Below are 25,360 nucleotides of genomic sequence, written 5' to 3'. Positions count from 1 at the left end.
GCTGTACCTATGGAAAATTCAGAGAGAAGTGGTTTATACAACACTTACCCAACTGTTTAGTGGAACACTTGTCTTTAAAAGAAGGCGACAGAGTTCAAAATAGATCATTTTAAGAAAAGACAAATCTGTTCACTAACAGAGGAGAAAATCCATTTTCAGGGGTTTCCATTGAGCATCAGAGTTGATGAGTTTTTTGTAGCAAATCTGAAGTGTGCTACTTGCTTGAGTGGCCATACCATACCATACCATACCAAGGTGGGAGAAGTTCAGTAAATACTGATTTAAGAAGATTTAGCAGCAGTTTGGAGAGGCATTTTGGATCAGATTATTGAGTTTCTTTGATGGTGGCCGAGTGAGGTGGTTCCTTGGCAGGCCAACCCCCTTTATAACTCTTTTGGTGGTTATCTTTGTCACAAACTTTGCTCTTGGTGACTGTCCCTCACCGTACTCTCATCTCCAACACATCAGTACAGTCCTCAAGGATTGCAGCAGTTAAAAAGGGTCTGAAAACCATTAAATCAGATTTATATCAGACCGTGGTGACTAAGGATTTGGAGCTCATAAACTATCCCAACTTAAGGGATAACTTTTGTCTATGCATAGCAAACCCATTGTCTCCAGCGAACTACCTTATGACAGCAATCTGGAGTGGAAAAGATCAGATTTCTGATCTCTGTGAGCTGATTTTCTGAGTAAGCACCTCATTTATGAGTGAGCTGCTTGCTGTATGTTTCATCAAAAGTTCAATTTTTCCTCCTCCAACCACCGGGTATGTTAGTAGTGGGTTAAAGGAATTCATTGTTTCTAACTGAACTATTTTCTGGGAATTGATGTATCTAATTTCAATGAAATATTGGTATAAGTGTTGAACTTAAATGCAATTCCGATTCTGTTTTAAACTACTACTTGAAGACATTTGTTTCCTTTCTTTTCAAAAAGTTCAAACTAAAATACGACATCTTCTGCAACTCCTGTCTAATTCTGAAAGACCACATTCAAAAGACACATAGTACTATCAATATAATCAAAGAACACGCAGGTGTTCTTCTACTGTTCAAGCTTTTAGTGACCTAGAAAGGGTGGGACATTACATCTTCAAACCCTACACTGCTTGAAGGTGATGTTTTTTGGGGGGGCACCAAACTGGTTGATTGATGACTAAAGATGGTACGGCCAGGTCTGATTTGGAATAAACAGTCTGAAAGAGCAAGTAAAGTATTATCCCAAATGCCAATATCTTCCCATATATGGTCCAGCTGGATTATGGCCTGGCAGAAGGTGGTACAGCTTGCAAATGGAGTCTCAATGCCTTCAGGTTGCCAACAAACTCTCTGATCTGCCCCTGAGAACCTTAGGGAATGCTGCTGATTTCTTCCCTAAACTGAGAATAGAAGATTTCGAATAAACCCCTGAAAGATACAAGTTGGGTGAAGGCCCTTGGGTGGTCTCTCACACCTGTAGGCACCTCGAAATTGCGAAGGATTCCATCTCCACAATCCAAAATCTGAAACCCTAGCTCAGAGCTCCAAAATCAATGATGCCAACGCTGAAAAATGACTGAAAGAATCCCAAAATGCATCACCAAATGTTGCTTTATTCTATTCTTCCCTTGGCCATACCCTTTTTAGGGTTCCAAAAGTATCTTTTCAAAGATTCCATTCCATGCTTTATTAGATGCTCCCTCTAAAGAATACGAACTCCTTAATGAAGCTTCCCTTTTTCATTTATTAAATGTCTTCTTTTCTCTTATATTAAGTTGTTTTAAAAAAAAAATTTAAGGGTCCTAGGGATCATGCCACTAGGTAGTCCCCCTTTATTATTTTAAGTTGTTTTTAAAAACAACTTGTTATGTCTCGAGGCACCATGACACATTGTGGTGTTGATGTGTTTTTTAGGCACTTCAAACACAAAATAAGATACCAAAAGTATCCTATCCTCTCTTGAGCAAAATCTTCCCAAATGCTAAACTATGTGATCAATTGGAAGACTCCAAGGTTTCTATGGTCGGGTCTCAACTCATGGATAAGCACAATTGATCGCTGTGATTGTTGTTACTGCAAGGGGCCTTACATACTTGTTGTTACTCCAAGGGGCCTTACATACTTCTTAAGGGGTAAATGTCTTGACTTCGAGGAATGCTTTTCGAATGATATACAATGTAGCTCACTTACTTACTACTACTACTAGATGTTTAAATAAAGAAATGCAAAAAGTTGAGGTTTGAAGGATGCTAAACTATGCCTAGGAATGTAAGGATGAAGGATGACTTCTAGTGAGACTCTACTAGTCTTTGCTTTGACATACAAGAACAACTCCACAAAGGCTAATGCTATCTTCTAAGGAGATTAAATGAATTTTCCAATTATTATCAAGGATAGACACCATTAATCAAATGCATATCAATGATTGCATAACAATTGAACCTAAGCACATTCAAAGATTCCAGTTGACCACACAAGGCGAATTTGCAACCAACAAACTGCTAGTGGTGTGGATTAGGAGTTTCACCAAGATTCATACACAACATTCTATCATTCACATTAAACACTTTAACAAATTTTAAAGCTTGAATTGAGAATATGAATAACCATGCAAATACTTCAAAGATTGAATTGAAACACCATACTTCAATGTCTTTATTAATCTAGCAGCAAAATAGCAACAATTCTTCAAGTCTCTCTCTTAGTTACAAATGAAAAATGGCAGCTTATATAGAGCTCCAAAAGAATGAAGGGCCAAGATTATTTTAAAATTAAAGGCCATGATTAAACCACTTAAGTGCTAATTAGGGTTTCCAGCCAATTTTACTAAATACTAAGCAACACAAGTGGAGCGTTCTCTTTATCCAACGAGGAGAAAGAACAAATGAAAAATTTGGATGTCAACTTATTTTCCAGCAGACCTTCTAGAACCTTGTTTCCTTTATCCCTTTCTGTGATTCCATATGCAATGAACCTAGAAATGATTAACTCAAGTTCTTCTGTGGCCACACTTGGCAAAGCATCCAACTGCAGATCTACCACGTCCAACTGATCAGAACAAGCCTCAAGAGTTTTCTCCCACTTTGTCTTATTTGGAAGTGACTTATGAAGATCACGAATGAAAGGATATCATTCAACTAGCTTTCTTGAACTGAATCCAACTCTTGGAACTAGACACTCTTTACCTTTTTCTTTAACTCTTCAAGATCTAGACCATCTCCTTCATTCATTTCCTGTCCTAACAACTCCTCCAATGATTCAAGGATCTTTGATTGAATGCCTTTAACTGATTCCTCCATCATTTCACACTCTCCTTTCACCCTATCAAGTGTTGTCTTTATCATCACCAAAGAGCTATGCCAGTGATGAAACTCAAAAATGTTGCCCTCTTGAATTACACCTTGTATCAATACTTGAATAGGAATATATCCAACACTTTGAGACAAGTAATCATCTTGTCTTGTGCCATTGGGAAGTCTTCCCATTGATTTGCCATGCTTTGAAGTCATCCTCTGAACATTACCACCTCATTATATATTCTTACTATTTCTTGTAGAAATTCTTCTACTTGCTTTGACATGTTCTCTATCCATCTCTTTAATCCTTGCTTTGAGTTTCTCATTGCTTCAAGGCTCTCAAATGACTCCTGAGAGATGGAAGGAGGTGGAACAAATGTTTCATCTTTCTGTCTGATTGGTTTCACTAGCCTTTGTATGTATTTCTTCAATCTTACATTTTGTGCTTCCACCTTCTCTTTCTTTTCTTTTTCCTTGTCAAACCATTGTCGAATTGATGTGAAAGAAACACCTAATTCTTGAAATTCTTGTTCTTCAGTTGTGTGCCCGATGTTGATTGTCTAGACCTTATACTCCATGGTGGTGATCACATCTCTTGGTTTGTCAACAGTAGGAACTGCTACTTGTAGTATGCGTGATCTTGAATAATCTCTAGAGATGTGAGAGAACTTCCTCGCCTTCTTTTGTTCCTTAGCTTGATTGATCCTTGCAAAGAAATCATCTATATCTCCAATAGGTTGAATTTCTACAACTGCTTTCTTTTTCATCCTCTCTTTTAGCCAATCAAGAATTATAGACAACTCCATCCCTTCTTCCAATCTGCTATCCATACTAACCTCTTTCAAGGTTGAAATGATAGCTTCATTTTGATTCCCACTTGTGTTTTCATTATGGTCTTCTAGATCTTCCATCACGATTATCCTTTCTTCTTCCATACAATACTGAATTGATGATGTTCTGTCTTGGACACAAGCAGGTTGTTCTATTCTTTGCTCATCTCCCAAGTTACCCTCTTCAACTGATGTTCAATTCATTTCTAACTCTCCCACTGAGGAAGTGTTGACGTGTCTAAAGTCGCGGAACTACGACTTCATCCGGCTAACGCAGAATAGAATGCGAAGTATCCTATCCTCTCTTGAGATAAGGAAATCCCTAATGTTGTGTTAAATTGATCAATGGGGATGACCTCAATGTTTCGGTTGTCAAGTCTTGACTGCAGGATAGCTTAGTAGTTGATGTGTTTTGCTGGAAACACAAAGGGGACTTACAGTTAGATGGAATTGGTTTCGTATAGGTTCCCTAAAATCTTAAGAGTCCTATTTCATCTTATTTGCTTTTAATTGATGCTACTTCAGCTTGACTTGTGGGCATCTTTTAATAAAAAAGGGAAAAAAGGGGGAATAAGGATAAAGAGTAAATAAGAACAGCTAGCTAAGTTAACTAAGACAGCATATTTGAACACATAGACGAAAGTCTTAAAATAACTAGAAATTACTTTGCCAGCTAACCAATGCAATCATCTAAGGATTTTGAATTTTCAAGCTGCTAAATACAAATGATGGACTCTTAAACCCATTCATTCAAATCTAACAACCGAACTTAGCACAAACGGGGCTCAAACTAACCATGCAGAGGGAATAATAATCAACTATTTCCTAATGGTATGAACCAAGATTTCCATCAAATACATGCATAAATAAATTGTCTGAAAATAAATACAGTTGCAGAAATATAAAATAGATGGAGAAGAGGACCATGCACTCACAATAAAAAAAGACACAACTTTAACATCCATTAATTTTTGTATATATTTTGCCAGAGTTTTTGCAACAATCTTTAACTTTCTACCTGAAATAAAGGAGAAACTAACTCCTTTATATAGAGTTCTCAAAATAGATGAATGGCCAAGATTAAACTTAGACCAGTGGGACAGATTCATCCCCCATCAAAACTGCCCATACCCATAAATGGGAGGCAAAATATCAACAACAACAAAAGGGGAAACAATATCTACCAAAAAGGTAATCAATAACTACCCAAAAAGCTGCTCCAAAAAGTGCACATGCACGGAGCTCAAAATTTACAACAGCTTTGGTACCTAAAATCATGGGAAAGGTGAACCCAGATTGCTTCTTATCTTTGAATAGACTGCCTGCTGAGTGAACCTGTCTTTCAACTTCCATGAGGACTATTTTATCTAACGGATAGCGTGGAAGCCGAAATGGTGCTCCCTCAAAGCCTGCTATTCTGATGTAAGTGAACCTAGGAAACTGGATAAACCATGCACCATATTTCCAGATCAAAATGATAGCCTATTCTGAGAGCCTTATGTGCAGTCCTCCTTGCATTAATCTGACCAAGCGCATTGTAAAGGCATCATTGACACACCATACTAACCAATTGCGTAGGCAATGTTATTCTTTTCTCTTTGAGCAATGTCATAACAATGCAGCTGAGGGTAGCATTCATACACCTTTACCTGATTCGGCCCATTCCCGATCTCACCTTTCTTGATTAACCCTATCAGTGGTTGGTGTCGGGCAAACATGTAAATCAAGTAGGAAGTCATGGTAAAGTACTTCTTTTCTTCAAACTCGATCAGCTGTGTATGGATATTGTCGTTGATGATCTGAGGCCAGTCGAACTTGGACTTCCCAGTGAAGATCTGCTCAGTAAAGTAGAACATCTATTCCTCAAAAAAATTAGATTGAGGGAGTCCCATGACCCGGCTGAGTAAGGTGACCATATCACCATACTCGTTATGAAAATCACTTGTGGGGATCTTTTTACTGATCCTAATGCTTGGGGGTCTTCTTTCTTTGTATCATTCTTCATTTATAAACGTCTTGCATTTAGCAGGATTCATGTCATAAGCGACCTGCACCTCATCTATAGTTGTAGCAATAGGATTATCTGGAAATGGGATATCAAATGCCTCCCCAATGGCCTCAGGTGTGAAATCAGTGTCATAACCCCTCTTTGGACATTGGATTAAATAAATACGATAATTAAAACATTTATTAATTAACATTTAATAATATTGGAAAATCGTCTCATTTATGAGACTTCACGATTTTCCTCTAATATATGATTATTAATGTTTATTATTTGTTATGATTATTATTTATTATTATTGTTATATATGATTGTTATTTATTATTATTTATATAATAACTATCAAACAATTATAATGCAATAAGGCAGCGGTCATCAAAGATATGTTAAGGAGGAAATAATCATTAATGATATTAATTAAGATTAATAACCCCACGTTGGTTGTAATTAATTCCTACCATTATTGTAACCTAATCTAAGATGACTTATTGTTTTATTTTAATGTAACGTTCATATTTCAATTATTAATATTATATTAACTACTAAAGAAGTTTTACCGTAAAATACTATTAAAACATAAAATAGATATATTGAATATATTGCACTTACCATATAACGTGCTATTTAATAAATATAAAATATAACATAAATTGTCAAAATACATTATAATTATTATTTGGAATAATATCGTATTAATACGATATTATTAAATAGAAACCAATATTAATATACAATACAAAATACTTATAATGTATCAATACCTTATAAAGTAACACTAAACCTTAACAACATTACACGGGCGTATTGCACCCAGCAGTCGCATTATACGTGATGCGGTGCGTATAGACTATGACACCCGAAAGGAGTTAAGGGTGGATCAGGGAGCGATGACTCCAACAGTCACCACCACTCACCCCTCCCTTAGCAGTCACGACCCCTGGTTGGGTCCACTCCAACACCCCCCCACTGGTATTAAAAGCATGACTTGAGGCGGAAGACGGAAAAGGGAAGGGTAGGCAGGAGATAGTGATAGGGTGAAGGATAACATCAAAAAGGAAAAAAAGCGGAAGGGACATAGGTAAGACACTTACCCGCCATTATTTATTCTGCAGTAAGGTTTTCATAAATCAGTAGGGTTACATACCAATGGATAGATATTCATTAAATTCATCAGTACATAAATATATGTAGTTGTTAATTCAGTACATTGCATATACATAGATGTGCCTGGAATACAATTGTATGTAAATAGAGATTAATATAATGGATATCAATATAATATATTAACACATTATATATATATATATATATGGGTATACAATATGAATGAACCTCCATGTGCTAAATTAACTAATGAATAAATTACAACTACAAATTGAGAATAAACAACATTATTCAATTAAGGACTAGTAGGAATGGATTAAGATATTACCATGTTAATGAATGAGGCAATTGCATAACCAAACCCAATGAGATTTATGAAGAATAGAGTAACAAGGATAGCAAGAACTAGGCCTCTGTCAGGTAGGCCACCCACTGCGGATGACTAAAGGTCTACCGACAGTTGGGCCAAGGGGGAGTGTACCGCCCTTGGGCCTGATAAGCGCTACGAGCATCCTATTGCAGCTAGTCCTCTTGATCTCATTAGGAACTAAATATGGGATTGACTTATTGATAACAAGTGACCTTAAGAGAATTTGCTAATTACACTCTAGATAAATCATTCATATCGAAAATCAATTGTTGAAATGCATTGTTTATATGTTTTTTTTTAGATTGCGGATATGGGGACATTACAATCAGCTAGCACCACTAATCTGGTTTCCAGCTGATAATGTCTAGCAGCCTCAACCACTAGTTCATAATTCTGCACAGCCGGAGGGAAACCAGCTGCCTAAGCAATACCACTCTCCATCATCCGCCTAGGCTTGCCATAGGCGTTCGGAGAGTATACCCTGTTCCTGAAATCTTGAATGTCTATGTGGCCCAAATCCGTGTCCCCTATGTTCTCCCATACACTCTGGACCTTGGACTCCCTAACTCCTCCCCTTTGGTATTGGTACTTCATTTTCTCGCCTCTGCAGGGAATGACAAACTTGGAAACCCGAGACGTTCTGGTTGCACCAGGTGTCTTTGAGGATTCAACCGTCGATCTAGGCATCTATCCTGCACAACTGGACACGGATTACGAGACGAGATAAAGCAACAGAAAGGGTTAGCCAAAACAGAGGATGACGTTAGCGCATAAAACCAATGATCAACGGGAACATCAAATTTGAAAAAGCATGACGCTTTAATAAAAAGAGCCTGATTATTTGGAAACGAAATGCTTTTTGAAACAGGAAATTAAGTTGGTTTCGTTTAAATTTCGCTGCTTGGAGCGGGTTTCAAAAATGCTACCTCCGATTGATTATGGCGACAAGGGCATATGTTCTAGCCTGCAACTTGGGGTTCGAATGATTTGATGATTGCCAATCTTTCGCACTTGGAAAAGAGTTTTGCTTAAGTTCAGATTTTAAATATTCAAAATTTCTCTAAGTCTGAATTCTTATTTCAACAATTAATTTCCCTAGCTGGTTATTGTTATCACATGCTATGCTTGATGTTTCTAAAAATCATGACCTACAAAACTTCACTCTCTGATCCAGTTTCTATCATCCGGTTAAACATCATGACCAATTTTGCACGAATTAATGATTTGAAGGAGCGAATCGAATCTTACCTAGCAGACTGCCCAACGCAGAATGATCTTCGGCCAAAAACGACCTTCTGCAAAGTGCGATTCTTGAAACTTCAGAGACTTGGGCGATTTTGCAAAATCTAACGCCTTTCCCTTCTCTTCCTTTTGCGCGACCTCGGACTGCAAGGGCCTTTTGCCAAGTTTAACGCCTTTCCTATTTTCCCTTTTACGCGACTTCCATTTTCGGGCTGAGGGAGGTTTTTTGAAAAACTTAAGAACAACGCCCCCTTTCCTTACGCGATTTTGTATTTCGGCATAAAAGAGGTGAATGCAAAATTTAACGCCTTCACCACACTCTCCAACTTTGTATTTTCGGCATAAAGGAAGGCTGTACAAATTGCGGGAGTTAAATAACTCTCTCCATCTCGCGATCTCGGACTGGGAGAGGCGCTTGAAAAGCTCGAATTTGAAAAACCCCCTTGGCCTTCACGTGTTTTCGGGCTGGAGGAGTCGTTTGAAAAAGCCTTTTATGTTTTAACGCCTTCACCTATATATTTCGCGATTTCGTGTTGTACATTTTCAAGCTAAAACCCATTTTTGCAAACTTTCTCAGCGCCCAACTAAATTTCGTGTTTTCGGCTAGAAAAGGGTCTTCGCAAACTTTTTAAGTCACAAAAATGCTTTACCTATTTTCGCATTTCAGGGTCTAGGACGTTTTTGAAAAGCATCTTAAAACGCCCTTTCTGAACACCACACGAGACCTTATTTCGGGCTAGGAGAGAGTTTTTTAAAGTTTTAAAGATAGCGCCTCCCCTCATGCTTGAAATTCGTCCTAAAGAGGCCTTTTGAAAAATTATATTTTAACGCCTCTTTGTTTTGCGATTTTCGGGTTGAAAAGATAAAATGCAAATCTTAACTTTTCAGCTTCTTGAGCGTTTTTCGCGAATTTCAGTCTGAAGAAGGCTTTTGAAAAGTTAAGTTTTAACGCCTTTACTTGACTTGCATTTTCGGGCCAAAAAGCATTTTTGAAAAGTTATTAAAGAGTGACGCCTAACTCATTTTCGGGCTAGGAGGCATTTTTGAAAAGTTACAAAAAATAACGCTTTGCCTCATTTTGAAATTCGGACTGAAGCATCACTTTGCAAACTTATGAAAAAAACGCCTAACTCCATTTTCGCGATTTTAGGCCAAAGAAGGGGGGGGGTTTGCAAAACCTTTTAAAATGACACCTTCCCTTGACTTAGCGAATTTCGGCCTAGAAGGTATTTTCGAAAAATTTTAACGTTAAAGCCAAATTCGGCTTGAAAGGCCTTTTTGCAAAACCCATGGACAACTGACACTCTTGCCTACTTAGCCGATTTTCAAACTCATGCGAAAATTAGTCTCCCTTGTGAGAATTTTGAACATTTAAAATTACGAGACTCTCTGCAAATTCACCCCTTGGCCCTACAACTTAAATTAACAAACGCCCCATCTCCTTGTAAGGCTCATGATTCAACCCTCTCATCCCGGAGGGGATCATGCCCGACCTTTGATACGAACTCCTCAAGACTTAAGGAACCGGGCGGGCTAATTCTCCTGCAGGATCATTTCCTCACTACTACCTGCTGCATCTCAATGGTAGATAAAAATCAAAATCCCACACCGGAGGCGAGACGAAAATCAGAAAAGAAAAAAGGGGGGACCCTGTCGGCAATGGGGAGTGTGTGCAATGCACAACAGGAAGTACTTGTGATTGAAGAGGTAGTGTTTGTCTTTGACTTCTTCTATCGAGATTCAACACTAGCAACTTCCTTTGTGATACTTGTGTTCTTCCTTTTCTTGGAGACTAGGACTTCCCCTTCACTATTTACTTCTTCATTGCTCTTACTTGCTTCATATTCTTCAGAGGAAGAATCTTCATCCATCTTGCCATATGTGAGTGACATCCCTCGGCCTCTCAAGTTGTTGCTTTGTTGATCAACCCACCATCTTGAGTTATCCAACACATCCTTCATTAATGTGTTGATGTCAGTGAGCTCAGGTTGAGTTCTCCTAGGCGTTAAGATAGATTTGTCCTTTTCTTGTTCATATTGTGGTAATACTTGTTCTCCTTCATCTTCAACTTCATTTGGAACTTGAAAGATGTTACATTTCTTGATGAAGTCAATTGGCATTATATCGTAAGGATCAAAGCGTGATATTTGTTTGTATACGTCAAGTTAATAGAATTCTAACTCTAGGTTTGTTGTCTCGATGGCTTCGGCTAAATAACATGTCTCCATCAGTTTACCAATTGAGATAGGGTATGAGATTCCTTGTCTTCGTTCCTCCTTTTGGATGAAATCAAATTCTGTTAGCTGCCTTACCACTTCAAGTAGTACCATCCAATCAGTGGGATGTCGTGGAAGACGGTATGGATGATATGAGTATCCTTGAATCTTGATGTACGAGAAAGTAGGGAATTGGATGAACCACGAACCAAACTTTTCAACCAATGCCATAACTCCTTTAGATAATCTAATGTGGAGTCCTCCTTGCAACAATCAAGTAAGATACATTGTGAACACATCATTGACTCTCCTGAAGTGTTGCTTCTCATGTAGTTGTAACTTAAGTCACAAGGTTCGAATTCGACAACCATGAAATTCAGATGAAATTCAACTTGGGAAAAATTCGAAAAAAAATTTGGATAAAATTCACCTTATATAATTTTGTTTATTTTTAAATATATGTATACGAGACATTTATGTGACAGCATATATATAATAACAAACTTCCTTAATTAATCCACACCTCAAGCATCCTTAACTATATGTATACGAGACAAATATATATATGATAACAAATTTCCTTAATTAATCCCTGTGTTGAATAATATTTCCAGACCTTCGCCAATAATTTTACCAAGCGCAAATATGAAATCCCCAACAATGGATAATAACAAACTTCCGTCGCTGAATATTCAGCGACGACAATATATGAGACATTTACCATCGCACGTACTTAAATTTGACTTTAGAAAATCCGACAGAAGTTTTTAAGGATTCCCTCAACTTAAAGTTTAAGGAGACATTTACCATCGCACATACTTAAACTTCCATCGCTGAATATTTCGTCGCATATTGACCCTTGTTGGAGAAAATCCGATGGCGATCACCCACAACCCAACAGTGGCCGAATTTATGGACGAATTTGAACGATTTTTTTATAAAAGTTTGAAATTCGATTAAATTTGAACCTCATCCATGAAAATTGACGTATTATGTGACTTAGGCCGTAACTGAGGATAGCAATCATAGACCTTGAACTGTCCCTTCTTGATGCCTACCTCTCCTTTGCATATCAACCCTTTGTACCTTATGTGTCTAGCCAATGCATACACCACATAAGACCTCATGTAAAATGTTTTTGTTCTTTCCAACTCCCTCAGCTGGATGTCTAAGTTGTCACTAATCAACTTAGCCCAATTTATCATCTTTAAGCCTAGAGAGACTTCTTCGACATGACGAGACATCCATGTCTCAAATGTTGCTCCTTGTGGACACCCCATGATCCTATTCAGCAAGAACACCATATCACCATACTCTTCTTTGAAATCAAAATATACAAACTTCTTTGGTATCTTGGACTGTGGTTTCTTCGGTCTATTTATCCAGTCTGAAGTGATGAGGTTCATACATCTTCCGAATGCCTTTTCAAAGAAAGATTTTGATTCTAGCTTAGTCAATTCAACCATTCCATCATGGTGCATGTTGACGTATTTAAAATCGCATTGCTGCAACTCTATCCAACCAACGCAGAAAGATCTCGCCGAGTATCCTATCCTCTCTTGAGATAAGGAAATCCCTAATGCTATTTAGTTGATCAATGGGGACGACCTCAAGGTTTTGGTTGTCAGGTCTTGACTGCAAGATAGCTAAACGGTTTGATGTGTTTTGTTGGAAACACAAAGGGGACTTACGTTTAAATAGAATTAGTTTTACACATGTTCCTTAAGGTCTTATAGTTTCGATTTCATCAAGTATGTCTTTGACATGATGCTGTTCAAACTTCAACTTTGATTTAAAAAAAAGGAAAAAGGAAGGGAAAAGAGATAGAAAATGCCTAATTAATCCACCTAAAAACACCTTCAAGTTGATAGACAGAAATCTTGCAATAATCAAATTTTATTTTACAGCAATTTGCACAACTACATAAAATTGATGCAATCCCCAAAGGGGAAATAGATTTTCATGTTTTTAAACAGAAATGCTGAATTTAAGAGGTTCATACATTCCATATTTAATAACCGAACTAAGCATTCTAATGAGTTCAGACTAACCATGTAGAAGAATTGGCAATCAGCCAATCCTTAATGGTATGAACTAAGATTTCTATCAGATATCAACTTGCACATATTATTTTGTGAAACAAAATGCATAACATAAATTTAAAGAGTGAAGAAATAGACCATGCACTCACATGAAACCATAACAGCTTTAATCCTCATTAAGTTTGAATATATTCCAGCAGAGTTTTTGCAACAATCCACAATTTCTTACTAGAAATAAAGGAGAAACCAACTCCTTTATATAGAGTTTCAAAACAGATGAATGGTCAAGATTATACTTAAACAAGTGGCCCAGATTCATCCCCTAAAACAAGGCTGCCCATACCCCTAAAATGAGGAAAAGAAAATATCCCCCAAAACATGGCTGCCCATAATAATGAGAAATAGAATATTCCCCACTAACTATCCACTAGCATAAAGATGTTCCTTAAAAGCTGCAACTCAAAATCTGCAATGTTTTGAATAGTTGACAAAACACTTTATGCTGAAAAGTTGGATTTAGAATTAAAAGAAACAAATGTTTTTCAAGAAAGCACTTTTTCTTTCCCTGAAGTAGACTCTTTCTCCAAAATTCAACTTCGTCTTGCAAGTAGTCCTTCCAAATATCCCTATCTTCTGCACGCTCTACCCGAACGTAGTCCTGGAATCTTAGGCACAATTGGAACAATTCCTTACTAGGAGGCATAGGAGGATTGTGTATTTTGTATTGCATACCCTCTTGGTGGCGATCCACATGTTTCAGCTCTTTGCTCCATACCGACTGATCAGCCTCAAAACTCAATATGTCTGCATGTAGCTCACAAGCAAATTCCAGGTCCTCTGTGGAGTAGGTGATTTTATCAGTTTTCAGCCTATCTTTCCACCGTGGTTGCACCTCATTATCATTCATGCTATTCTTCCAACCGGGGACCATCGATTTGAGGATCTTCTCACCGACATTCTTAATGTTATCCAAATCATCTTCGCACATCTCTTGCTCTTTATTTATGGCATTCTTCATATCATTTTTCATATTGACAATCCAGAACCACTCCTTGAAAGTGTCGATGTCGTGGGGATCTAGGATAGTATGCAATGTGGGAATCTGAGTGTGGGTCCAGAAAAGAGGCCTCATAAGAAGCAAAACTGTTCCAACCATCTCATGGACATTGAAGCATTCTTTATTTACCTCAAACACCTTGACGCAAATGGACTCTCGGTCATGGGCCATTTTTCACACATCCATAATGATTTTTTCTCCTTTTCTTTTAATATCCTGGATCCATTTTCTGACCGCCTTGGCAGTGTCACGCACTCCTTCAAATTCAGTTGTAATTCTTTGTGCTAACGCCAATGGGGGAACATGGGATTCGGCGGTATGTTGTAGCGGTCTCAACAAGTGATCTATGTACCCCTCAACTTGCTCAGCACGAGCTCGATACATATCTCTTTCAGTAGTTATTTTGTCTAGCTATCTGAGCATATTTTGTACAGAATCCTTGAATTCTTCCCTCTCCTGCTCCTTGGTTGCTCGCCCAATTGAAATGGTCGTGAAGCTCTAATCTGCCAATGCAACCTGATCTGTTGGTTTGTCTACAAGTGGGGTAGCAATATGAATCGTGAAATTCATAGATTCCCACTCTGCTCTTTGGAGGCCTCAGCTGACTCACTGCCTATCCGTAACTGATCGGGCATAGGAGGAATGGGTGCAGTATCTAATCCTTTACTCACGGCTGAGTTCTCTCCTACCTCACTGAACAACTGCTCGGTATCCTCTAGGAATGGCTACTCTTCAGTTCTGCTGAGTTATTGAGTTCCATCTTCTTTCTGTTCTCCTTCAACCGTGGTGTCATCCCTGTTGCCGCTTTCCTGCTGCAACTCATGCCTGCTCTCTTGCATGAGCTCTTGTTTACCAATCCCTTGATCAGGCGCAATCTCTCCTTCTTCGACCTGATTCTCAGGCTCATCCAAACTAATGATCCTTGCCTTTGCTTCTTGCTCATTTTGTATTTGCAAATCATTTGCTTATGATGCAATGGGATCATTCTGTGAAGGTGGAGTTGGCATGTGATCAAGTTCAACTTTGGGCCTCCTGATTGGTATCTTTTCTCTCCTTGTCCTTTTTGACGTTCAAGTCCCCCTATTGGCCTTTGCTTTCTTTCTCTTTTTTTCTAGTTTTTCAACTTCTTCTTTCGGTGCGCTTGATGTTCCTTCGTCTTTTGAAGACTAGGAATCGAGGCTACCCATCAAATTATATGTGAATTGAGTTCCTTCATGGGTTAGCCTCTCCATCTATTGAAACAGTTAGTTATCTGTACACCTTTTTGGACCCTCCATGACAGCTTCAAAATCTATGATTGGGTCTTGAGTCCAATCAATGGTTGGCGGGAGGTCTTTGATTGCTTCAAACTCTCGGACTTGCAAATAATTCCCATAGTCTGTGACTTGATCGAGACCTGGCGGTACTCATAAAGTCGCATTTGTTGAATACTTAACCTTGAATATTCCCGCTAGCAGACTTCATAGTCATCTGAACAATTGCTCCAGTAGTCTTCAATTGATGCCTTGGCCCTATAATGCTTGTCGTAGGCCTTCTTTGCCAATCCATCGTGATCAAAGCATTTCCTAGGGAAATGTTCCTGTAAGCAATAGGATGCCAATTCGGTGAATGACTCTTCAGCTTGCACCGAATTCTTGAAGTGTACGTCAAGATTACCTAAGATCATAGGGAAAGTGAACCCTGACTATTTTTTGTCCCTGAGTAAATTGTCGGTTGGGTGTGCCTACCTTGCTACCTCCATGAGGATTAATTTATCTGATGGATAATGTGGAAGCCAGTATGGTGTTCCCTCAAAGCCTGCTATTCTGATATAGGTTAATCTGGGGAGCTATATGAACCATGCACCGTATTTTTGAATCAGGGTGGTGGCCTGCTTTGATAGCCTTATGTGCAGTCCTCCTTGCATTAATCTAACCATGTGCATTCTAAAAGCGTCATTCACACGCTCATACTAACCAACCGCACATGCAATGTTATTCTTTTCTCTTTGGGCTTTCTTTTCTCTTTGGGCCATGTCATAGTAATGCAACTGAGGATAATAGTCGTATACTTTCACCTGATTCAGCCCGTTCCCAATCTCACCCTTCTTGATTAATCCTGGCAATGACTGATGGCGAGCAAACATGTAGACCAAGTAGGAGGTCATGGCGAAATATATTTTTTCTTGGAGCTCAACCAGCTGAGTATGAATGTTATCTGTGATGATTTGAGCCCAGTCAAACTTGGATTTCCCAGCAAAGACTTGCTCAGTGAAATAAAACATCCATTCCTCAAAGAGATTGGATTGTGGAAGTCCCATGACCCGGCTAAGCAAGGTAACCATATCGCCATATTCATTGTGGAAGTCACTTTTGGTGGTCTTTTACTGATCCTAGTGCTCGGGTGTCTTCTTTCCTTGAACCACTCTTCGTTTATCAGTGTCTTGCATGGAGTTGGATTCATGTCATAAACAATTTGAGCCTCATCAATAGTTGTGGCAGTAGGATTATCAGGAAACGGGATATCAAATGCTTCCCCAAGGGCTTCAGGCGTGAAGTCAGCCAACACCATCCCCTTTAATACCATTAATCTAGTTTTTGGCTGATAATGTTTAGCAGCCTCAACCACTAATTGATAATTCTGCACGGCCGGAGGGAAACCAGTTGCCTGAGCAATACCACTCTCCATCATCCGTTCGGGCTTGCCATAGGCGTTAGGAGAGTACACTCTGTTCCTGAAGTCCTGGATGTCAATATGTCCCAGGTTTGTATCTCCTATGTTTTCCCACGCACTCTGGACCTTTGACTCCCTAACTCCTCCTTGGTACTGATACTTCATTTTTTCGAACTTGTGGGGATTATCAGCTTTGGAAGTCCGTGATGTTCCAATTGCGTCAAGTGCCTTTGAAGACTCTATTGCCGACTTAGGCATCTATCCTGCACAACCCGACACAAATTACAAGACAAGATTAAGGCAAAAAAAGGGGTTAGCAAGGCCAAAAGATGGCGTTGGCATTAAAATTGATGAATAGCGAGATAATCGAAGTTTGAAAATATTGCTCAAACGCGCCATTTAAACAATTTGAATTCTAATCATCGAGGATTGAATGCAACTTGAAGCTGAAAGAATTTTCAAAATATTGCTGCTCCTTGTTTCGTTGGTGTGGGAATTGTTCCGAACGTTATTGAATTGCGCGAATTTAGCGTTATAAGTTTTCAGTTTTGATTGAGCGCTTGAATGTTTTGAGGACGCTTGGAATGATGCACTGATGTTTTCAGTTTAGACTTGAAATCTTTAATGTTTGCCTAAGTTTATATTTTCGGTTGAAGGGCCAATTCTGACAATTGGTTGTTGTTGATCTTGAGCAATTTTAAAGTTTTATCATCCCAGTTGTTGCTGATGATTAAAAATCGCACACGTTTTCTGCTTTCTAAAATCGCTTAGTTTCCAGGCTTGCTTACTTTGAGTGTTTTGAGTGTGTTTGAAAAAAAAAAGATTTTGTGCTTGCAGCGAGTTTATACATTTTGCAGCTGCTTGGACCAATATCCCTAAATTTACCTAAGTTTGGATTTCAATATAAAAGATCAATTTGGCAAACGATAATTACCTCTTGGGTGTTTAGTTTTCAAACTAAATTTGCTCAAATTCTAATCATTTTGAAGAAGAAATTCGGACTTACCTGCCGAAAATAGCTTTGCCCAATAGAGAATGATTTTCGGCCAAATGCTGATACTTGTGCGATTTTGGAAACTTTGAGTACTTTTTGCAAATGAATTTTAGACTTGAAGGTCTTCGGCCAAATAAAATCTACTACGTGCTATGGAGTCTTTGAATGTCTTTAGCAAATGATAGGCTGACCCCACGATGTTGTAGAGACTTGAAGATTTTCGATGAAAGAATTGTTTATCACGCGAGACTTTCAACCTTGAAGACTTTCGGCATTGAAAGACGTTTATTTCACGATTTCGGCTCCTTGAATGACTTTGTGAACTTGAACTCCTCTATGAATTTTAGCCGATTTAAAAAAAAATGAGGGTTTGGGCGATTTTGTTCTCAATACCAAACCTCAGGTGCTTAAATGATTTGCACGATCTTTCTCATTTGCCTTTTGTTTTCGGCGTGATAAGGACTCTGCGCAATCTACTTATTCACCTAATCTTCAGCTCCTTAAATCACCTTGGCGCCAGTTAGAACTTTTGAAGTTTTCCAACTCGTATACCCTCCGTCGTGCGATTTTGACATTTGAAGATTTTCGGCCCAACGAAAAGATTTGCGAGATTTAAAACTCTTTGGATGATTTCAGCTTTTGGAGGGAAGACGCGTGGTCTTCAACATGTCATTGTATCTGCTTCCAAGCTTGTTTTGAGAGATTTGCTAATTGCCTTCATTTCGGGTTGAAAACTCTTTTTTTGCGATTTTCACTTAGAATGACTTTCGCAATTTCGCACTTTGTTTGATTTTTTTGGCCTTATGAGAGAGTTTGAGAGTTTATATGAATTTCGGCCTGTTAGCTCTTTCGTGAGCTTTAACGAATTTCAGTCTTATTGGGAGATTTGCGAGATTTTCCAATTCACCTTCATTTTAGGTTGAAAACTCTTTTTTTCGCGATTTTCACTTTATACAACGTTTTTGGGGTGTTTAGATTATTTCGCGATTTTTCTTGTGTTTTGCTATTTTTGGCTTGAAATACGATTTTGCAAGTTTTAGCCGCTTTCACTTTTTTGGCTTAGGAGATAATATTTTCGCGATTTACATTTGTTTTGCCATTTTCGGCTTAGAGGCTAATTTTGTCATTTTCAGGTTCCTCTTCCTTTCTGTGCGATTTCTTTCATTCACTTTTCGGCCTAGTTCATAATTATGCGAATTAGTGATTCTTGGGCAAAAGGGTCAAAATGCGGAATAAAAATGCAAACTTTGAATCTACTTTCGGGAAAAAAGCCTAAAATGCGCGATGTTGCCTTCTTAAGCCTTTTCGGCCTGTTTGGTGGATTTCGCGATTTCCAAACTTCATAAATGATTTCGGCTAAAATCGTTATTCTGCGAGTTTATCCTTTCATTTTGGGCTAGAAGGCCGAATTTCTAACTTGATTGGATTTTTTGGCTATTTCCAGGTTAGCAGAGGATTTGGATAGTTTTGAGTCTTTTTCGGCCTATAAGACCTTTTTGTGATCTTTGACGTATTTTGAACTTTGACACTTTGGCTTGATTGCGCGATTTTTACTGTCTTCTTTTTGGGCATAAACAACGTATTTGTGAGATTGGAACTTATTTGTAATTTTCGGGCTAGAAGGCCGAAATTTGAACTTCTCTTTACATTTCAGGTCTCAAGGCCGATTTGCAAACTCTTCCTATTCTCACTTTGCAATTCCGTCAAAAGGTACATTTTGTGTTGCCTCTGGCATTCTTTCTTCAGACCTTAAGCTTACTGATGAGCGAAGTCAATTTGACAATACTAGGCTCTTCATTCATCTTCCCCTTTGCAAACGAAATTGTGATCAACCTCCAAGGCGAGTTTCCTTCATCTCTTAACACCTTAAATTCCTAATTGTTGCCCCTTCTCTGCGAATTACCAGAACTCCCTACTCAGAACTTGAGCGAGGACGAGACGAAAAAACATGAAAGGGGGGACCCTGTCAACAACGGGGAGAGTGTGCAAGGCACAACAGTGTGGGATACCAAATGTTTCTCTGATTGCTTCCTCTGTGAGATGTACTAAGACCATTCCATTAGATGCTACTATAGTCCTTTCTTTGGGGTCATATTGTTTTGCGCATTCCACCATCAATTCACTGCATTTGACAACAAGTGGGGAAGCCAGCAGCTTGACAGATTCCATTCTTGATCATGTTGGTTGCTATGGGAAGGCATTCACTCACGTGTGCCAAACATCCTCCTCTTGAACTTGGTCCAGTCGAACTGCTCCAAGTTGGTGTCTCCAATTTTCCTCCATCTTGAGGTAATCTGAGATTCCAGATAAAAACCTTTCAGCAATGCCTTCATTTGAACTTTCCTTGATCCTTCTCCCGACATGTTCCTACAAGGATTTCAAAGTTAGAATGCTTTAAAATTGAATTCCACTAATGTTGTTAAGTTCTGATATTCTTTTAAATAATATGTATGCTTTCAACTGTATAAAATCATAACTTAGAATAATCTACATTAGATGCATATAACTTGTATTTCAAGTTTTGAATGTTATAGTCTTAAGGTCTGATTATTACTCAGACAATCTGAGTCATACCTTTCCCTCTTTAATGATTATCAAATTCTGAGTAAGGGATAACTTAACACTCAGAAATCAGACATAAACCTTTTAGGCTTTGGTCTTTGACCAACTGTTTGACTCCTTTCACGAGTTGATGTCTGAAATTCTTCCTTTCCAGCTATAAGGAATGGATCTGTGATTCTGATTGAGGGCGAACCTGTGTGTCTAAGGTCAGCGAACTTCTTCCTTCCTGCAATGTCATCAACTTTAAACAATTTTCTTCTTTGCTGTGCGAACTTATTGCTGGGCGAACTTGTTGCTCTGCAGGTTTGTGATTTGCATTTGCATTTATGTCATTAAAAACAATCTACATTCTTTTACTTATACAACTTGGGGTTAGAAGTCACACCCCTTCATTTTCCATGCAAGCCGACTTGGGTAGAGAGGAAAAGGTTTTGTTTTTTATAAAATCGCCTTCCTTTAACACTCCTTGGAAAGCCGACTTTGCTAGGGAGAAGAGCATTTTTTTCATTTACCAAATCGTATTGCTTTTGAAAGCCGACTTCAGCAAGCAACTTAGAATTTCTTAAAATCGCCTTACATCACTTATAATTTTGTTTAATTTCCAGCCGTCTTAGTTGGAATATCTTTCAAATTCACCTCATCTTTGTTTAACTTGTTTCTTTATAGGTTTGATTGATTTGGGAGATTGGGCAGTTTGAGATGTAACATCAACCTTTACAACTTTATGAGTGAAATTCTACCTTCAAGAGTTAGAAGTCAACTTTCCTTTTTCTTGTTTGTCCTTCTCACGAACTTAGGTTGGTGCGCAACTTTCCTCTACTTGGTAATTCACAAACTTGCATCTTTAGAAGTTCGACTTTGATACCCAAGTATTTTTTACCTTCATCTTTGCAACTTAAGAGTTTCATCTTTGTAAGAAGCTAGTTTTAGTCTTGCCTTGTTTAGCGAATTCATCTCCCTTATCTTCTAGCGAGCTTCATCTCATCCAACTTGCATCTTCCCAACTTCTTGGTTTTGACTTCTTAAATTCGCCTTACTTAACCCTTCAAGTGTAGACATTAATCTTCATCTTACTTGCTTGGATACTCCTTCCCACGATCTTAGGTTGATTTGCATCTTCTTTCTTTCTTAGGAAGATCGACTTCCTATTGCTTCCTATTGCTAGAGGTTGATCTTGATCTTCCTTCTCATTGTTGAGAGTTAAGCTTATAAGATTTAGCTTCTCATCATGGTGCTTGTGGATTCTGATCAACCCAAGTTGATCAGCGGGATGTCCTTTATCACCCCAAGTCGGAGTGTTCTTGTTCTCATTAAGCCTTTTGAGCTGAGCGACTTGGTTTGATCGACCTTCTCATTTTGCAAAAGTTATACCTTAGTCATTTGAGAAGATAAAACCTTCTCCTATCGACCTTGTTTATGATCTCAAGTAGATTGATACCTTGTCACCCTTTTAGGAAATTCGCCTTCAAATTGATTCGCATATTATCAACGGTTGAAATTGATTAATTAGACTTTCCAACTTAAGTTGGCGCGCAAGAGTTTCAATACTTGTTGAGGTCAAAATGCTCTTATTATGCTCTTCATCGTTCTTCTTAGCCAGCTTAGATTGATTCGCAGCCTCTTTCTCATCATTGAAGGTTGACATTCATTTAAACAATTTCACTTTCTTACCAACCTAGGTTAATCCACAAGGTCTTAGACAATTTTGGCTTCCTATCAACCTAAGTTGTTGCACAAGTTCCCATACTTAGAAAAATTTTACTCATCATCAACTTGAATCAATCCACAGGGTATCCTTTAGAATTCCTTATCAACCTAAGTCAATGTGTAGGTGACTTCTTTGATGAATGGCAAGTACTTAGAAAGTAGTTCGCTATTTTTGGACTTTTGGGAGTTTGTTTGGATCATGCGAATTTCTTCAATCAAGACCATTTTTGAGACCAAGTTGTTGTTAAATCAAAACCTTATACAACTAAAGCAACTAAGCTAAGCAAGCAAAAAAAAAAGGGGGTCCCCATTTGCAATGGGGTGATGTGTGAATAAATCACAACAAGTGGCCCACTTTATTTGTTACTTTATTAATTCAATATAAAGTAACTTTATTATGATTATTTAAATATTAAAGTCATCTCCTTAATATTTCAACTCCTCAATCTGAATCCATCAACTGGCCATCCAAACTAAAAACTGATGGTGCCACTTGTCCCCAAGGTGATGACTGGACAGAGTGCTCCAACTTCCAATTTCCCCTTAAAAATAGGGATCCTCCCCAAAGACTAAGGAACTATCTTTGATCACTGAAATTCACTCCACTGGCTCCCTGCCAACCTTCCCAACATCCTGGTGGGTCCATGGGTGACTAGCAGTCTGCTCCTAAAAGTAGGAACCTCCCTAAAATTAAGGAGACAATACCCGAACAATCAATCACTCCCTAAAACATAGGAGCCCTTCCTAAAAAAAGGGAACCCAACCCAAAGCTCTGGAAATGCCTCATATGCCTCCCCAAAGTCTCCTATCCCTCTGAGTAAGTTCCCCATCTACTGTATTAGCCTATGGGGACTCCTATCAATAGGCTAATCCTACTAGAGCACACCTGCCTTAGGGAGGGGACATTACATTCTCATAACCATGCCACACTCTAGGAGGAGACATTTTTTATTCAAAACGCAACATGCTCTAGAGCAATCACTCGACATGCAATATATAAAAAGCTCAACAAGCCTTGGCAATACAATCCTGAGTGTACTTTGTACTCCAAGTTGGACACACTTGGTGTGCCCCTTCTCCAATGCTCATAGTGCGCCTAACCACCTTCTTCCTATTTGTTCTACGTGCCCTTTACAAGTCTCACATAACCATTTTGCATAACCCTTAAGGAGTTGTTTCCAAACCATAACACCTTTTCACAAAGGTTATTTTTTATTATAATTTTATAAGTACAATTATTCCACCCATTTAAAAGAATTTGAAGATTTTCTTTATTAATCTCCACTTAAACCGAACAATCATATTATCTTTTATTTTTCTGTCTCCCTTAAATGCTAATGTGCTATTTCATAACTTTCTTTTCAAATTGGGAAAAAGTCCCAAAACATATATAATCTTGATGATTTTTTGCACTATGGCTTTAGTTTCAGTTCTCAAGCCAGATACACGAGTTATGCAGATTTTCACATGTACAATTGATTATATTTGAGAGGCAAAGAATATACATTTCCATTAACAGAAAAAAGATAGTTTTTCTTTTGCAAACAGTCTGCTAGATTTCAAAGACAAGCTTTGTTCAGTGAGTGGCTTTTACCTGAATCTGCAATCTGATCTGTTTCTCTCTTGTTGTGTAAAAATTTCCCAAGAGCATGAAATAGAGAAAGACTTCCATCGCGTCCCATGCTTGAATTGACCTTATCTGTAAATTCTAGACAGCTTAAAGATGGATACGAATGAACAACTTTCTTCTGTGACTGTCTTCTAGATTTTGATTCAGGCAGTTCCAATGCAATGCCTCCTGGATCCCAAGTCCCAGAGACCTGGCCAAGGCAGAGGTACTGCAATGAATTAATTGCGTGTCTAATATCACCTCCACTATTCTCAGATATGTTTCTTAGCCAATCTGGAGGTGGAGAGAGATATTCAGTTTTCCATATTTTTGTGAGTGTCTTCATGATTGCTTTAGCTGTAAGTGGATTGAAAGCAATCTGCATCAAATGTTTAATTAGCTACCTCCTTGAACTTCAACAACGGTAAAAATTGAAATAAACGTTAATACCTAACTTAGGAAACATTTATTAGATATTACCTTTGTAGCTCCACCTTGCTCAAGAGCTAACTCCAATTCTAGAATCATTCGGCCAGGTCCTTCTCTGTCACCAGCTTCAGGGAAATCAGTAACTAAAACAATGGTTGGGAATTGGGCAGACAGTGCAAGAATTCGAAGGCATCGACAGAGTTGTTGGCAAGCCTCCCTACTAGTTGGAACTGGCAAATCATCTATCAGAATCACCATAGCATTCTGAAATCTGCCAGCTCCTTTTGATGAGCCCATATACACTGGAAATTTTTTGATAGCACTTACAAATGCTTCAAACTCATCGAACTTTGAAATATATGATGTTCCTAGCAAAGTATCAGCACTACTTCAGGGACCCAACCAAAAACTTTGTAAGAAATAAGAACTAGTCAAATGATTATGTTCTAGCATTAACTTTTACATTGTAGAAAGAGATTAGAGAATTGAGAGAAGATATCATAATCTGTGTGTTAAATTCCTAGCCTCTTCTTGCAAAAAAATAGCTGTCTAATATTCTTATCAGAATTTATTCATACCAGAATTTACATGATGTATATATTCTCTCCACAATGTAGGGGCAGGTGTCTCCCATTCATGCATTTCAATCCTTAAAAGATCCCTAATCAAATGAACAGTTGCCTGCATTAAATTCAAAAGCGGAATTTCAGCATTAACAGTTTGAGATCCTCAAAGCCTAGCAAGAATACCCATACGTTCCACATTAGAAAACATACAATGTTAGACTACACTTGATAACAATCATTTATTGATTATATTAATGATGATAACAATCATTTATTGATTATATTAATTATGTAATAATACCATATTAGTAGCGTCTAAAGGCAACTCACACAATGTCGGTAACAACCACCAATGAAATTTCCCCATAAAATTATAACTATAAGCATCCAGATTCCACACATTGGAGTGTCTCTGGTTATTCTTACATTTGGTTCAGAACAGAAGCGAAGAAGAGAGTTCAAGTCTGGAAAAGCAAGAAAACCCACACAGCGGATGCACAAAAATCCAGACAAACTGAAAGGCAGGGAGACTACAATACCTAGACATAAATTCCCAGGAGTCCACAATAGTTTAAAACAAGGATTGTTGGAATTAGCATGGGGCGTGGGACTGCAAAAGTCAATACAGCCATAGCAAGTATTTTTAATGTTACTTAAATGTTATTGAAATTTAAATAATATTTTTACTATTATGTTAT

General features: G+C 38.2%; 1 protein-coding gene across 6 annotated transcripts in view; it reads right to left on the bottom strand.

Moving 5' to 3' along the window:
• LOC131060891 (cell cycle checkpoint protein RAD17) overlaps positions 1-25,360 on the bottom strand; it is a 206,462-nt gene that overhangs the window by 64,485 nt on the left and 116,617 nt on the right. For all 6 annotated transcript variants that reach the window (XM_059221313.1, XM_059221311.1, XM_057994325.2 and 3 more), the window contains 3 exons: positions 24,675-24,777; positions 24,148-24,464; positions 23,653-24,046 (listed from right to left, as the gene is read on the bottom strand). In XM_059221313.1, coding sequence (XP_059077296.1) covers positions 23,653-24,046; positions 24,148-24,464; positions 24,675-24,777 — 814 coding nt within the window. The remainder of the gene's footprint in view (positions 1-23,652; positions 24,047-24,147; positions 24,465-24,674; positions 24,778-25,360) is intronic.

The sequence above is a fragment of the Cryptomeria japonica genome, chromosome 5, assembly GCF_030272615.1.
Source record: "Cryptomeria japonica chromosome 5, Sugi_1.0, whole genome shotgun sequence".
In the NCBI taxonomy this organism is placed as follows: Eukaryota; Viridiplantae; Streptophyta; class Pinopsida; order Cupressales; family Cupressaceae; genus Cryptomeria; species Cryptomeria japonica.
The sequence above is the reverse complement of the archived record's forward strand: the minus strand, read 5'-3'. Positions and strand labels throughout refer to the sequence as shown.